Below are 17166 nucleotides of genomic sequence, written 5' to 3'. Positions count from 1 at the left end.
CAGTATTTTGAGGAAATAAATCATTAAAGATACTAAGTCAATATTTTGAGTAAATAAGTCAAAAAAGATACTAAGTCAGTATTTTGGGGAAATAAGTCATTAAAGATACTAAGTCAATATTTTGAGTAAATAAGTCAAAAAAGATACTAAGTCAGTATTTTGAGAAAATAAATCATTAAAGATACTAAGTCAATATTTTGAGTAAATAAGTCAAAAAAGATACTAGGTCAGTATTTTGAGGAAATAAATCATTAAAGATACTAAGTCAATATTTTGAGTAAATGAGCCAAAAAAGATACTAAGTCAGTATTTTGAGGAAATAAATCATTAAAGATACTAAGTCAATATTTTGAGAAAATGTCATTAAAGATACTAAGTCAATATTTTTAGGTAAATAAGTCAAAAAAGATACTAAGTCAGTATTTTGAGGAAATAAATCATTAAAGATACTAAGTCAATATTTTGAGTAAATAAGTCAAAAAAGATACTAAGTCAGTATTTTGAGGAAATAAATCATTAAAGATACTAAGTCAATATTTTGAGTAAATAAGTCAAAAAAGATACTAAGTCAGTATTTTGAGGAAATTTATTAAAGATATTCAGTCAATATTTCAAGAAAATGTCATCATTCAAATATATCTAGTCTACAGTTTTGAGAAAATTATTATTCAAAAATAGTCACTCAATATTTTGAGAAAATAAGTCATTATTTAATCATATCATATTATATCAATTGTTTTTGACATGCAGCTGTTAGAAACACCTATCTGGTGGGAATGGTCTTCCATACGCCCTTACATGATGAAAAACTGAAACTCTGGAATTTGACTACACTCAAAAAAATAATTATTCTACTCGTGTCCATTTTATCACAAACAGTCAGCATACAGACTCTGTTAGTGCAGCACGAAATGCAGAATCAAGTAATGTTGACATATTTCCAGTCAGTAAGTCAAACAGCCCCCTCGGCTCAGTTCCTGAGCGTGGTCTCTGGGAGGAAAATGCTTCTATTTGAAAAGTGAAGTAAATCAGCTCAGAAATTGTTTCCTAATTGCTTCCTAATACCTGCTATTCACTGTTACCCACATCAGCATGTTTGCCTGGGCTGTTTGGATGAATGTAGGCAGAGGGTTATTTATGTACAGTAATACAGGCGTGAATGGAAATGACTCACAACGACAGGAATACAGACTCACATGTGCGTGATTGTGCGGACATGCACGTGTGAGGGGAAAAACCTGTGGCTGTCCTCTTGTCTGGCGTGTGGTTGCAGCAGGTCTAGGGCGGTGTAGGTCAGAAAGGTACTGGATTGCACAGCAGGAGGCGTAACTGGGGAGCTATTTTAGTGAGCCATTCACATGTGGGAGGAGAGGGCATAAATCAGTCATCAAAAATCCACTACACTGTCTTCCTCTGCCCCATTCCTCTGGTGTTCTGATCACTCGCCTCCTCTTCTCTGCACAGGTAAGAGCACTGTGTCAATGCCTGTTTATCTTAGCTAACAGACCAGAAGCGCAGATTAAGTCAGAGTGAAGAGTGACTGGAGTGAACATTTTCCATCCTACTAAGAAAGTCTTTTTTTATCTCTTTTCGCTTTAGAATGAGTTTACTTATCCTGTAACAACATGAAGGTCAAAAGGTTATGTAAGCTATAACTAAAGTATTTTAAGGGAAGGCATTGCATTTAAAGGCATGAACGGAATGAAATTCTTCACAGCACAGGTCATAAACATGTCACTGCTGTCGTAACAAGACCTCATAACCCTGGACTGGCACTTTTACAAGAGGAGGGAAAAAAAGGTTAATTTTTACTGCTAGATAATATAACAAGATATTACTCCTAGTCATTTTGGTCCTTTAGTCTCACAGATATAAGGTTATGAGGTATTGATATGACAGCAATGATATGATATTTCAGGTGCTGCTAGTTCACTGTGCTGTTTCCGTCTGTCTAGGAGTTGCTGAAGACTCTGTTGTTTAATGCTGAGCACATTCTGTATCATGTTTATTTACAAAGTGGATTTCTTGCAATAAAAGGCACTGGGTGTTTTATTGGAGCTGTTGAACTCTGTCGTAAAGCAGGGCAGCACTTGGCCTTCACTCACTAGAGTTTCCTGGCAAGAGAGACAGCGGCAGGGTGAGGGAGGGAGAGAGGGGAGAGAGAGCAATAGATAGAGATGAATGCATGGGGAGGCATGAGTGACAGGTGTGCGAGTACAAGCACTTCTGCAGTATTAGTGTTGATCATTTTTTGGGGGGATGTAGATGTCATGAATCATAAAGAACATTAAACTAAACTGCTGATCTCATAACAAGAATGCACGTCTGGGGAAAAGCTTGTTAGACTTTTGTACCACAAAAAAGGGCACACCCCAGTAACCCTCCCAAATTCCTCTAGCCCACACTCTTTAAATGTCCAGAATACACTTGATAATGCAAGTAAAACAAGCTAGCTAGCAGAATGTAACGTTTTTTTTTTAAATACATTCTCCGCACATGCGACATATTCGTTTTTTGGAGGGACTTTTCAGCCATGCTAACTTACGTTACATCCATGGGCCAATAACAGGCTTGCTGTTTATCGAACAGTAATGACAAGTGCACTATCGCCCCCAACCTTGTGCTCTGCCTTCACAAAACATTGGACGTTTCACACTCAGTTTATTTTCTACCCACGTTTAACCCTAAAAAATGATTATGGTTGTTCCCAGACATATTCGTTATAAGGTTATGTCGGGACTTAAACAATATACAAAATATACCCCCATATCACCATTCACTCACTATGGTTCTTCAGTGTGGGTATGAAGGTCAGTAACTAGGTTTCCATCCATCTATTGTTATGCATATTTTGACATATTGAATGAAAAAGGTTTGATGGAAATGGAAAATATTGAACAAAATGATCAAACTTTGCATAAAATTTTGTATACTAGCTGCAGATTTTGAGTCACTATTTTCCTATACGTGTTTCCCTTCATGTGTTTTGTCTTCATGCTCTTACTGTGTGAAATTCAGCAATAAAATGAAGCATAATGGCAACCATAATGAGAACCTGCTCAGCATTAAAGATGTTTCCATAAATATGACAGATTATCTTGTACAGAGTTGATGGAAAAGCATTTTTTCTACCTTTTATATCTGCAAAATTTCAGAGAACTCTACAACTGGATGGAAATGTCAAAATGTAGAGGTTCCAAAAAGTATCTGAACACTTGATATCTAAACAAAATGATATCTATTTTAGAAAAAAACACAACATTTTAGCACAACATCAACATCAAAAGAGTCTTTTTGCAGTAAAACCCTGAAGCAGAATTCCAACCAGATTGTACTAAGACTACTGTAAAGTACAGAGGAGGAAACACTAAAGTCTGGGGCTGTTGTTCTAAACTATAGTTTGTCTTTGTTGATAGGATCATGAACTCAAGGACAAGGAGAAGAGTACAAATAGTACATAGACATTTTAAATAGGAACCTACAGAACATTACAAAAAGAACTGCTCAAACCATAAAGATCTTAAACACATCAGCCACCTTTAAAAGTTTACTTTGCCAAAAATAGACTGTCTTAGACAGTCATGGTCTGTTTTGAACAAATGACAGTTGGGTTTTTCCAACACAATTAACATTTTATGTATGGTGCAAATGTGCACATACTTTTTGGGGCCACTGTAGATGTTCTGCTTTGTTTTGAAAGGGCTCCAATATAAATATGTTTTTATCAAAGCTATCTTATACATGCAGCTTGGTTATAAATATCACACTGCATTATGTACATATGTCCAGATAGTACTTCTGCTCTAGGTAGAAGTTTAGAGAGAACCCCTAGGCATATATCTAGGCAGATAAGACTGCTAGGACCTTTTTGTACACAGAGAGCTGGATAGATTCAACTTTACCAGCCTTTTACCACTAACAGCCCAGCAGACCTGACGCTCACATGGCAGACGCTGCTCATTTCACATAACCCTCTCTGACACTGGCCTATGTCACAATCTCCCGCTGCACAACTGACTAACCCCACACTAGGATGCTCTGGGATGTGCAGAGAGTTTTTCTCTCAATTTCTCTGTCCTCTTGTATTTCATCGCCTCATTTCAGCCAAAGACCCCATTAACCCCTGCTGAGAGACAGCAATCCCCTCTGCTCTGAGGAGAAGAAGGGGTGAGTTCTTGCTGTCTGGGGCCACAGTGCCAAAACTGTGACCTCTACACTACTCACTGTAATGGATCGTTTCTTTTGGATTCCAGGAGAACACAGCAGGCTGTGTGTGATGCAGACAGATGTCATTGTTCGTCTACTCTCTTAAAAAATGAAGGCCAAGCACTGTTCTTTGGAAGAATGCCACAGAAGAACCACTTTTGTTCCTTGAAGAACCTCTCACTGAATAACTCTTTGAAGAATTATTTTTACAAATGATATATTCAAGTGTGAAGAGCCGTTTCAAAGAAAAGTACATAATCTAGAGGCTGAATAACTTACTTACCCGTGCCAGAGTTGCAAGGCTGAAAAAGTTAGAATGTTGGCAAAATCTAATTCAATCAAATAAGACGTCATAGTGCACAGCTCAGATGTGGTCAAAGTACTGCCATTTAGAATGTGTTAGTACTTTTCAAAAGCAGTTATTTTGTAGGCACATGAAAGACCAGACTGAGTAAAGATCAGGTGTAGTTTTAGTCCAGGTGGCAAATTTGTTCTCATTTCCGAACTGTCTAATTTAAACGGGGACATTATAAAGGAGGAGAAGACAGCTTACTGGTTGACAAATGAATGGGAAAGCTTGTAAAATGCCAGTGATTCAGGGGAAAGGTCCTACCCTTCAGTGAAAACAGCCAATCGACTAGCTGGTAAAGACTCAAGCATGAAAAAGCGTTCCATCATTGTGGAGATATGCGCAGCAGTCACGACAAACTGAAAGACGCGTGATTTTGTGCAGATTTTTTAGCCAAATGCTACAAACTATGTATGTCATTTTGTCAGATTTTTACCAGTGACTTTAAATATGTTTTAGAAACGTTGGCTTTCATATCTCTCCCTGTTCAAAGAGATATGGCTCTGGTCTTGTATGAGCGGCAGGTGTTGTCAAGATGGTTGCCAAGTGCACAGACTTTCCTATAGACTAGGCATATCAAATTGGGGACTTTCCAAGTATGAAATGGATTTTACTTAGCTTTCCACATTTTCCTGCTTGCAAAGGCAGGTAGCCCTGCTATCCCACTGAGGGATCCTCTGTCTTTGATAACATCTGCAGCTTAAGTCAATGGCAATTTAATAAATCCTTCACTCTTCCAAATGAGGATAGTCGCTATTTTCAGTTACTATGTAGACAGTTGGATATATAGTGACATAGGATATAAGAGGCTAACGTTGATGGCATTTATGCTAGTGGCTACAGAACAAGTGTTTTTGCTCATATTTTCACTCTCAACAGAGACAAATTGAAGCTGAATTTGATTCTGCTCATGGTCATGTGTCAATGCAGACACTGTGAGTGCATATGCGTTAAATCAATAATCAATAGTGACCATTAAATCAATAATCAATAGTGACCATTAAATCAATAATCATGTCTGTTACAAACAGTTCCAGCTATTCCTGTTGAGCAGCTAGGAAATGAACTAAATTAGAACCATCATTTCTCTTGGTTCATGTTTGGCTCAGTTTTTGTTTTTGAATGTGTTTGAATACATTATTTCCTGTCGTGAAATAATGCTGATTTATCCTATAAGGACTTTGATTTAAATCTCCTACAACATCATAGTCCAGCTCAGTAGTGAAGCAATTTAAACTGGAAACTCTATGGCTATGTTCACATTACAAGCCTCACTGCTGAAATCCGATTTTTTGCTCAAACCCGATCTGTCTGACACGATGGTTCATACTCATTTAGATAAGTGGTTCAGGTCCATCATAAATGTGAACGAACCAGTGTCAGAGTCGGAGGTTAGGGAACTGGCCCAGTGACCGGAAGGTCGCTGGTTCAATCCTTGAGCAAGACACCTAACCCCTGAACTGCTCCCCGGCGCCGTGGATAGGGCTGCCCACCGCTCCGGGCAAGTGTTCTCACTGCCCCCTAGTGTGTGTGTGTGTATTCACTAGTGTCTATATGGTGTTTCACTTCATGGATGGGTTAAATGCGGAGGTGGAATTTCCCTGTTTGTGGGATTAAAAAAGTATTACTTAAAAATGACCCCATGCGCACATCGTACTCAGTAACGTCACGTGCATCATCAACGGTCAGAACGAGCTGCGCCAAGAAGATAATCAGATCTGAACCCTTTCAGCTGTTATTAGAGTGAGAGGAAGGTGAAAAGGGTGAGATGTGTTTCTTTTCCACCATTTACAGGCTTCAACTATTGTTTTGCGTGGCTGCCATGGTAACGCTGAAAGTTGGCGCACGCACAGTGGTAAAAAAGCGCATGAATTCCAATCCAGGCATTGCATTAAGGTCGCTTGGCCACAAATCTTATACACATCCGATCTAGGACCACATATAGAAGGGACTCAGGTCGGATTTGAAAAGATCAGATTTGCGCGTCCACACAGCTCTGAAAACGTGGGATCTGAGTCGCATTAGGGCACGAAATTGAATTTGTGCCGCTTCAGCCTGGTAATGTGAACATAGCCTATGACATAAAGTGAATCTAAACTGCATCTTTAAAGCCATCCATCCATCCATTTTCTATGCTGCTTCTCCGTCAGGGTGGTGGGGGGTGCTGGAGCCTATCCCAGCAGTCTTCGGGCGAAAGGCAGGATACACCCTGGACAGGTCGCCAGTCCATCGCAGGGCAGACAGACAGACACAGACAGTCACTCACACCTAGGGGCAATTTAGCATGTCCAATCGACCTGACTGCATGTCTTTGGACCATGGGAGGAAACCCACGCAGACACGGGGAGAACATACAAACTCCACACAGAGAGGACCCTGGTCGCCCGGCCGGGGAATCGAACCCAGGCCCTCCTTGCTGTGAGGCGACAGCGCTACCCACCACACCGTTCCGCCCATCTTTAAAGCATTAGGTTGAATTAGTTGTTGCGATTCTTTTGTAAAGCTTGTCCAACCAATAGGTCCTTTAAAAGAACACATTTGTAGGCAGAGCAGGGATAGGTCAATTAAAGGTTTTTCCCAGAACCGTACATTCAAGTCAAGAACCTCTACTTGCTTTTCTTTTTAAATATCTATAGCTGAGTTATTGTGAGGCGTGGTCTAAAAGTGATCCATGCTTGTTCTCCTCTGGGTCCTTCAGGGCCCACCTGTCTCACGTGTATTAGCACATGTTATCTTTTGATCCCCTCAGTGCAGAGCTTTGTTCAATGCATTGTAGTGCTTTGTCAGTGTGATCTCTCTTTCCATGGCGTCTTCAGATAATCCGTGGCAGAAGAAGCTGGCATTTGACTGACTATGTGGTGTTGCATGATATGAATGTGCTGCCCCGCACTCTGCTGAAATCTGACCGCAAACACTTTGGCTTTTTTTCAGGACACGTAGCACAGGGTGACCATGTCTGAAGGGTAAGGGTCATCTCACCTGGCATAATGACTCTATCAACACCACATTCACTCAACACATCTGATTTACAGCGAGTGATGAATGTGTCAGTAACATGTTTGTTCATTGTGTTCATTGGCATGTTTACATGTGACTCCATCCTTCAACAGACCGGTAAGACCGGTAAGTATTTTGTCAAACTCATAGCCAATTTTTTTTTTCTGTTTTATGATTCCCTATTTTAATGCGCATTAAAGGGTCCGTATCATCTTTCCTTATTAATAAAAGCATTTGAATCGATATGTAAACATTGTTGAAGTTTCAAAACATGTCATTAACAAAATATGTCATTCACTTCCTAGTCCATACACTCCAAATATATAGAAGCTGAAAAATAGCCAGTTTTTGAATTCATTGTTTTTGTGATGTCACAAGAAGCAAGACATTCATATATCTGCTTTTTTCAGTGTACAACAGTTTAGCCCATTCATGTTAAATTTATAAGGAGTGTTTCAGTCTATACTGCTTTTGAATTAGGGCAGCCAATTCAGAACAGAGCTCAGTTACATATTTCAATCTTAAAGGCACACTAACAAAACCAGTCTGTTTAAGGTCTAAATAAGAAGTTAGAAAATGGTCCTGTAAAAATGGATTGCATTTTTGGTACATTAACCCACATAAATGTCATATGTGGGTTTCTTATATATGAAATATGTAAGATATGAAGAAAGTTATGAAGAAAAAATGTAAGATATGGGCCCTTTAAATCTAGGGACATTTTTCCCTTCTTCTATAAAGTTTGCATTTCTGAGATACAAGGTTTTGTTACAGCAGCAGTGCCGTGTCTTCTAAAGCTCCCATTATATTCAAGTGCTAAAGCACTGAAATATCACATAAAAAGAAGCTTTTTGTCTTCCCTCTAATGATCCTACAAATTATTTGCATGCAAAACCCATTGATTGGAATTTGTCTGACATTTACCGAGCTCTCATATTTGACAGTGAGCAATTAGCACGAATATCACGTGAACTCAGTGAGCTGAATTGAATCACTGGGGCTAATCCAGTGGTAAATGGTCTTGTCTTCTAGAATTTTGTGTGAGGACATGGAACAGCGTGCTGTAAAGAAAGCTCTTCTGTAGGTTTGCTGTGCTCCACTTAGACCCGTGTTGGGTGACTGAGTCCTCACGTTGGAAATTCCGGCAGTAATCAGCTCAGGCAGTTAATGCATGCTCCATGGCGTCTGCAGATTAGGCAGTGTTCAAGTCCTAACTTGACTGCAGATTGGAATGAGAATGACTCAACTCTTTTCTCGCAGAAAAAGTCCAGATCCAGGTCTAAACCTAAGTCCAATTACTCAGCGACCCGCAGGCTGATGCTGAAGGTAGGAACACACAGATACAGACAAATCATCATATATATCCATTAGGCTGTCATTCCTGCAATACTTACTAACTTGATTAGTTGGCCTGTTTTAGGCCCTCCATCAGTTTCATATCTCATGTTTCATTTTCTAATGGTATGGCTATTGAGTAACAGTGTTATTGATGTGCTGTGAAGGAGCTGGGTCTCAGAGCGCCTGTGAACAACAAACCCCTTTAACCCTATAAAGTTCATAGTAACAACAACCTTAGGTGTGTTTCCTAAAGCGTTGTTGAAAAACTACTGTAGTTGATGAGTCTATCGTTTTGAATACTCTCTCTCAATGGTTTCCATAGTGGTTGCTCAACAGTACCTTCGGAAGGTGCAATCCTGATTGGATAGATTGTGAACATTGGGTGAAAAAATGTTAATATGTTTAAATTCCCATTGAGTGCATTTACATGCACTCCTTAATCCGATCACAGTCACAGTTATCTGATCATTTAAAAGGTCATGTAAACAACGTACTCCAATTTCTTAAAGATCTAGAAATCTAATTACGCAATCTGATAAAGAGAGCTCGATTTTAGCTCAGTAATCAGATTTTTCAGTGCATGTAAACTCTTTTTTTTTCACATTTCTCAGTTTGGCCGAAAACAGACCACAGTACCAGAAATAATCAAACAGTGTTGCTGCAAAATGCCAGCAAAATACTTTTGGAGCAATGCTGAAACCAAATACATACTTGAAGAAATGAAGGATATAAATCTGTTTCATGTTATAGCTTATGTATGTTCATATCACACTTAATGCGATGTTTATGCAAACACATTGATCAGATTACTGCCAAAATCTGATTTCCTGTAGGTATTGGATTGTTAAGTGCATATAAATGCACTCATTGTTTACAACCAAGATAATCAGCTGCCATTTCCTTTTGTCAGAAATTTAATTGATTTCTGTGGACTGTCATTAACTGCTATGAGAGCATAGCAGCTGTCTACAAATTTCAGATTTCATCAGAAATAGCAATGATTGGGGTCCAAGCATATATATATATATATATATATATATATATATATATATATATATACATACATACACACACACACACACATATACAGTATCTCATAAAAGTGAGTACACCCTCACATTTCTGCAAATTTTTAAAATATCTTTTCATGGGACAACACTATTGAAATGAAACTTGGATATAACTTAAAGTAGTCAGTGTACAGCTTGTATAGCAGTATAGATTTACTGTCCTCTGAAAATAACTCAACACACAGCCATGTCACCACACAGGTGTCATGTGAGTTATGAGGTGTGGTGTGGTGTCATGAGTTACAAAATTCCAGGTGTGAATGGGCAGCAGGGCTGTTAGATTTGGTGTTTTGGGTACAATTTTCTCATTCTGGCTGCTGGATATTCAACATGGCAAAGAACTCTCTGAGGATGTGAGAAATGGAATTGTTGCTCTCCACAAAAATGGCCTAGGCTATAAGAAGATTGCTAACACCCTGAAACTGAGCTAGAGCATGGTGTCCAAGGTTATACAGCGGTTTTCCAGGACAGGTTCCACTCAGAACAGGCCTTGCCAGGGTCGATCAAAGAAGTTGAGTCCACATGTTCAGCATCATATCCAGAGATTGACAATGACAAATGACAAAAGACAAATGAGTGCTGCCAGCATTGCTGCAGAGGTTGAAGAAGAGGGAGATCACCCTGTCAGTGCTCAGACCATACGCTGCACAATGCTTCAACTTGGTCTACATGGCCGTCGTCCTAGAAGGAAGCCTCTTCTGAAGCCGATGCACAAGAAAGCCTGCAAACAATTTGCTGAAGACAAGCAGTCCAAGAACATGGAGTATTGGAACCATGTCCTGTGGTTTGTCAAGACCAAAATAAATTTGTTTGGCTTAGATGGTGTCCAGCATGTGTGGTGGCGCCCTGATGAGCAGTACCATGACAACTGTCTCTTGCCTACAGTCAAGCATGGTGGTGGTAGCATCATGGTTTGGAGCTGCATGAGTGCTGCCAGTACTGGGGAGCTGTGGTACATTGAGGGAAACATGAATTCCGACATGTACTGTGACATTCTGAAGCAGAACATGATCCCCTCCCTTCGGAAAGTGCGCCGCATGGCAGTTTCCCAACACGATAATGACCCCAAACACACCTCCAAGATGACAAATGCCTTGCTAAAGGTAAAGATGATGAACTGGCCAAGTACGTCTCCAGACCTAAACCCAACTGAGCACCTGTGGGGCATCCTTAAGCAGAAGGAGGAGGAGCGCAAGGTGTCTAACATCCACCAGCTCAGTGTTGTCATCATGGAGGAGTGGAAGAGGATTCCAGTAACAACCTGTGCAGCTCTGGTGAATCCCATGCCCAAGAGGGTTCAGGCAGTGCTAGATAATAATGGTGGTCACACAAAATATTGACACTTTTTGAGGTGTACTCACTTGTTTTGCCAGCTATTTAGACATTAATGGCTGTGTGTTGAGTTATTTTCAGAGGACAGTAAATCTATACAATTATACAAGCTATACACTGACTACTTTAAGTTATATCCAAGTTTCATTTCTGTAATGTCCATCCATCCATCCATCCATTTTCTAAGCCGCTTCTCCGCCAGGGTCGCGGGGGGGAGCTGGAGCCTATCCCAGCAGTCTTCGGGCGGAAGGCAGGATACACCCTGGACAGGTCGCCAGTCCATCTGTAATGTTGTCCCAGGAAAATACACAATAAATATTTGCAAAAATGTGAGGGGTGCACTCACTTTAGTGAGATAGTGTATATATATGTATATATATATATATATATGTGTGTGTGTGTAAAAAAAGTGCATTTTATTAATTTCATCTTCGTTACATGTTTTATTGGTTATTGGTTTGTAACAATAGTGAAAATAAATTACCACATCCTCTACAGGAAACAAACTTAACTACCTTTCTATTTTTGGTTTAATATAAAAAATTAAATATAAAATATGCCATAATGTTGGCATATTTTTTTGCAAATATTTTTCCCCCAATGTGTTAAATTCAGCATATAAACAATACATTAAACTGTGCAAACGTGTGTTATCTGTGGATGTTTTAATTTATTTTCTCTTAGACAATTTTAAAAAATGTAATTTGACCAGGAGTGACTACACTTCTGCATACGACTGTATGTCTGTCATGATATCATACTTTTACCATAATACCCACCCTTACTTTCACAGACCAAACTTCTGAGGAAGGCAGAGAGCTTGCTGGACAAGGAGAAAGAGCAGAAGAGAATAGAGCGAGATAATGCTCTGAACGAGAGAGCGCCTCCTTTAAAGCTCTCCGGTCTCTCAGTACAGGAGTTGCAGGTACTGCTGATTAGAATTACAATTAGCAGTTGTCATTGCCAAACACATTGCTACACTTCACTTCAAAAGCTCCAGTACTTTGCCTGCTAATGCTTATGTTAGGGTTGTACAATATATCATAATCTCAGTGGTGGACTGCATTACTAACAGACCACAATGCTGAATTACACAGCTGTAAGTGTGTGCTATGTGTATCTTGACCAGCACAGTTCACAGTTCCAGATGAGAGCTTCTGGGGGCGGGGGTGAATGAAGATATTGACATAATTCAATACGATTAAATTGCTTTGGTCAAAATAATGAAGGCCAATAATCAATGAGTTTTCAACATATTGCCAGGAATGTTGTAATCACAATATGTACCATTATAATCATTATACCAATACAGTCCTACACTCATAGCAAAAGCATTCTATATACTGCTAAAAATAGGTTCTATTACAATAGCTGAGCACTTTGTTAGGAACACCTGTACACCTACTCATTCATGCAATTATCTAATTGGCTAATCATGTGGCAGCAGTGCAGATATGGGCCATCACCTTCATCATAATATTCAGATCAGCCATTAGAAGGGCAATAAATATGATGACCATGGCATGATTGCTGTTTCTAGATGGGCTGGTCTGAGTATTTCTACAGCTGTTGGTCTCCTGGGATTTTCTCATACAACAGTCTCTAGAGTTTATTTAGACTGGTACAGTAAAGAAAAACATCCGGTGGGCAGCAGTTCTGAGGACAGAAATAGCCTGTTGATGAGAGAGTTCAACAGTTAATGGCCAGATTTGGTTTGAGCTGATAGACAGGCTATGGTGGCTCACATAAACACTTTGTATAATTGTGGTGAGAAGAAAAGCATGCAGGAGGTGGTGTAATAGTGTAGGCAACTTTTTCTTGGCACACTTTGAGACCATTAATATCAGTCAATCACCTTTTGAATACCACAACCCATTTGAGTATTGTCACAAAGCAAAAGTCTGAAGCTGGTTTCATGAACATGACAATGAATTTAGTGTTCTTCAGTGGCCTTCCCAGCCATAGGATCTGAATCCAATAGACCACCTTTGGGAAGTGGTAGATCAGGAGATTCGCAGTATGAGAGTGCACCTGAAAAATCTGAAAGGAAATGTATGATGCAGTCATGTCAACATGGACCAAAATCTGTCCTCAAAGGAATCTCAAATAAATGTTTCCAACATTTTATGGAATCCCTGCCACAAAGAACTGGCAAAGCCCTACCCTGTATTAGTGCAGTGCTCCTAATTAAGTGTTCAGTAAGCGTATATTTGTTAAATAAATAAATAAATAAGGTTTGAAAAGAATAATAGCTGATGTTTAATGCTCTAATAAAAATAATATCCATTGCTTTTATTTAAAGAACCATTAAAAACCCAATTTCTAGGGCTGTAGATTTTGTGAAAAACCACTGCTTTTTTGTAAAAGAGATGTGGGAATATGAAGAACCTTCCAAACTTTCTTAATGTATAGATGAGCATCCGTGTAATGTAAAGTTTCCATAAAGAACCCTTAAATCCCCCTTTGAAGCACTGTTCTTTTAGGAACAAAAGATGGTACATTTTGGGTGTTGCAACAAGAGTGATGTCTTAACTTTCTATTGCAGGAACTTTGTAAAGATTTGCACCATAAGATTGACATTGTGGATGAGGTGCGATACGACCTTTCCATAAAGGTGGCCAGAAATGATATGGAGGTATTCTTATTTCAGATATTTGTTATTGATTTAGCAAGACTTAAGACAGTTTAGCCACAGAATATTTATTTTAAGATTTATTAATACATTGCATTTTTTGCTGTTGAAATGTCCTGTTAAATATAAAGCACTGACTCTAATAGTGATTATGTAGAAATGCTATAAATGTTATTGCATTTCTGTTATAAATCTTGAGGAAAGAATTTTGCCATATTGCATCTAACAACGGCAGTCCATAATTGCCTCATAATTTTTAGAATTGTTTCACGCACATGGCAGCATATGGTCTATAGCTGAACATTTTTTGCGTCAGATTCAGTCACTGCACCAGAAAATCTTCGAGCTGAAGGGAAAAACGAAGAGACCCAAACTAAAGCGAGTGAAGAAGTCGGCGGATGACGTGTTGGGAGCAATGACTGACAACAAACTCATGAAGACTGACTTCAAAGCCAACCTCAAGACTGTGAAAAAGGAGGAAGAAAAGGTGATGTTAATGCCAGCAAAGCAGTGCTTCATCTCTTTCCTACTGAAGTTACAGCCTGTACAGCAGGCTCTTATCAAACCTTTACATAGTTCACTCAGGCTGTTGCAGAATGTGTTTTTTCCCCCAGACACTTATTTTGTACACGAAATGTGGTCATGAAGAACATTTTTAAAGTTTGAAGAACCGCCTCAGTTTTATACCGCTTTGACCTGTCCATGCTCCACCCACACATGCATTCTTTCGCATCAGGCTTGCAAAACCAATATCATTCAGATTTCGTTACTCAAGAATGGACCATTTGACAGATTTTCTTATTGTTGCTATGTCTGCCAAACTTTCAGGCCATCTGGTAGCATCTGAAGCGCTTGAGTGAACATACAACAGTTCAGTGGTACAAAAGAAAATTAAGAAGCAGACAGAGAAGTGTTTTATTATTCAAAAGTGGCACTGAAAGATGTTCAGTGCAGATATGCAGTACTGTGCAAAAGTAAATGAGATCTTGTGAGCTAGTTTGAAGGACAAAGTTTGGTTCCAGATTTCTCCTGGACACCCCAAGCCATCATATAGGTTTGTTCAATTCCACCACCAGCACACTTGATATAGCACAATGAACTGCTGATTAGCTAGTTACAATTAATACTGGATTGGCATGACAAGAGTATAGCCAGGGTTAAAAAATACAGTCTCACACACACACACACACACATACACACACACACATATATATATATATATATATAATTTACTGTAATAATATTATTTGTATTCAGTGTAATTATAGTGTTTTTCTCAGCAGATTAATGCTTACTGAACAATTAAATAGCTTTTTAAATCCTAATTGAAACTTTTTTGCACTGCACTGTATATTCTTGAGAACAGACTGAGAAAATATGAATGTAAGCCAGTTTAAGTCACAATAAAGGATTCTGAGAACCATGCGCGTGACCTTTTGCTCCGGTATGGTCTTCCCAGCAGTGGCACCATAAATAAATCAAAAAATCATGGAGGGTCCAGGGGTGAAGTGAAATACATCTGCTACAAAGTTAGGAATTCAAACCCTCTTGTTTGTCTACAGTATGTAGCATTTTATATTGAATGCAGTTGCAAAACGCATTACGTTTATTTTTTACTCCTTGCCGCTACAGAAACGTGCAAAATTTAGTGAGTTTAGTGGGGCATGATGATTGGATATTGGGGCATTGTCCCACTAAATGAGCGCTTGACACCAGGCCTCCCACAAGGATTATTCTAAAACCTTGTCAGCTGCGGGCATGTCATAAAAACACCCCCTCCCATTTATCATCATGAATTACATGTTTCTCTGTAACACCTTTTCATATTTAATGATTCTGATAAATTTACTGCTACCACCATTCTCACTGCAGGTTTGTTCTGCCTAGTTCTTTTTTGGCTGTAACTGCCTGAGAGGTGTGTCAATCTTTGTTTTGTAAACTGTCAATTGTGGTGCACAGCTGTGTTTTTGCATTAAAATTAAGAAATTTATGACACATAATTTGTGTTAGGATCACATTAGGTCAGGTGTATGTTTTTTTGTCATGTAATTGACCGAACACAAGCATGATAGCAAGTTTCCAGCCTGCCTAGTTTAGATTAACTACAGCAACCTCTATATAAAAGAAGGTGCCAGTAAAGGTTTTTTGAACTGATGCTGTACCATATTTGGTTCCCTAAGGAACCTTTCAGTGGGTAGTTCTTAAAGATTGATTGTTGTAAATGTGTGAGTGTGACACACCTTTTTAAAGTTTAAAGCACATCCACATAATATGAAGGTTCTATACAACCAAGAAAGTCCAAACCAAGAGCTATTTATGTGGACTATGGTACAATCCAGCTGTGTAGCACAGCGTTTTAAAATGGAAACTCTTGAGCGTTGGTGTGAGAGCTATATGCTGCCTGTCTCTGGCATATTCACACAAACAATCCACTGCCATTAGGGATAATTGTACACTCAGGCTGTAGCTCCATTTTTGCTGCTCTCCTGCTGTTTGTGGCTTAGTCTTGCTGAAAGCGCTTCTGTCTGTCTCTCTCGCCACAGAAAGAGGAGGTGACAGATTGGAGGAAGAATGTGGAAGCCATGTCTGGGATGGAGGGCAGAAAGAAGATATTTGACGCTGGCCAGTGAACCAGAGACAAAGCAATTTATAGGCTTTTAAAAAAAGAACAAGATGGTTTTGCAGAAAGGATAGGTTTGACTGGTCAGTTATTTCTGCAGCAAGGACTGTTTAAGGACAACAAGAGGCTACCTGGATATGAAGGCATATTACTGTTTGGGTTTTAATGCTTGTTTGGTTTTGTCGTGTGATTGTTTGAACTTTCCAGAAACGTTAACAGATCAGCCATTCATATTTTCTATCACAACACTGACTCGCTTAGAATATTGACTCCCGACTTGCTGCTGAAATATGTGCGTGTACCGTCAGGAGAGAAGGATTAGTCAGCCGAACAATCTAATATCCCTATCATGCCAACTGTGTAAATATTTAAATCATATTCTGTGTGATTAAGATGAATATATTTACTCTGTATCCTGACACAAAACGTGCCGATTTTATCATCTGCCTGCGTCTTGAAAACAGGATACCTGAATTAAAGGTGACACTAAGTGCACCGAGAGGTTTGACTTTATTCCGAATTTGAAGTTTGGTTTGCTCATCTGACGTGAAGTTCAGGACAGCTTGAGCATGGAGCTTCTATATTTAGCTAGTGTTCTTCTAAAGTACCATCACTCTTTCAA

General features: G+C 39.2%; 1 protein-coding gene across 1 annotated transcript; it reads left to right on the top strand.

Annotated features, from left to right (window-relative positions):
• Positions 1 to 1397: 1397 nt before the first annotated feature.
• On the top strand, positions 1398 to 17039 carry tnni4a (troponin I4a). The gene is made up of 8 exons (XM_017693898.2): positions 1398 to 1464; positions 7487 to 7518; positions 7666 to 7678; positions 8813 to 8878; positions 12086 to 12217; positions 13838 to 13927; positions 14241 to 14411; positions 16468 to 17039. Exons 2-8 carry the CDS (start codon positions 7508 to 7510, stop codon positions 16552 to 16554), a joined length of 570 nt encoding a protein of 189 aa, XP_017549387.1. The 5' UTR covers positions 1398 to 1464; positions 7487 to 7507; the 3' UTR covers positions 16555 to 17039.
• The last annotated feature ends 127 nt before the right edge of the window (positions 17040 to 17166 follow it).

Source organism: Pygocentrus nattereri, chromosome 1 (genome assembly GCF_015220715.1).
Source record: "Pygocentrus nattereri isolate fPygNat1 chromosome 1, fPygNat1.pri, whole genome shotgun sequence".
Classification (NCBI taxonomy): Eukaryota; Metazoa; Chordata; class Actinopteri; order Characiformes; family Serrasalmidae; genus Pygocentrus; species Pygocentrus nattereri.
The sequence above is the reverse complement of the archived record's forward strand: the minus strand, read 5'-3'. Positions and strand labels throughout refer to the sequence as shown.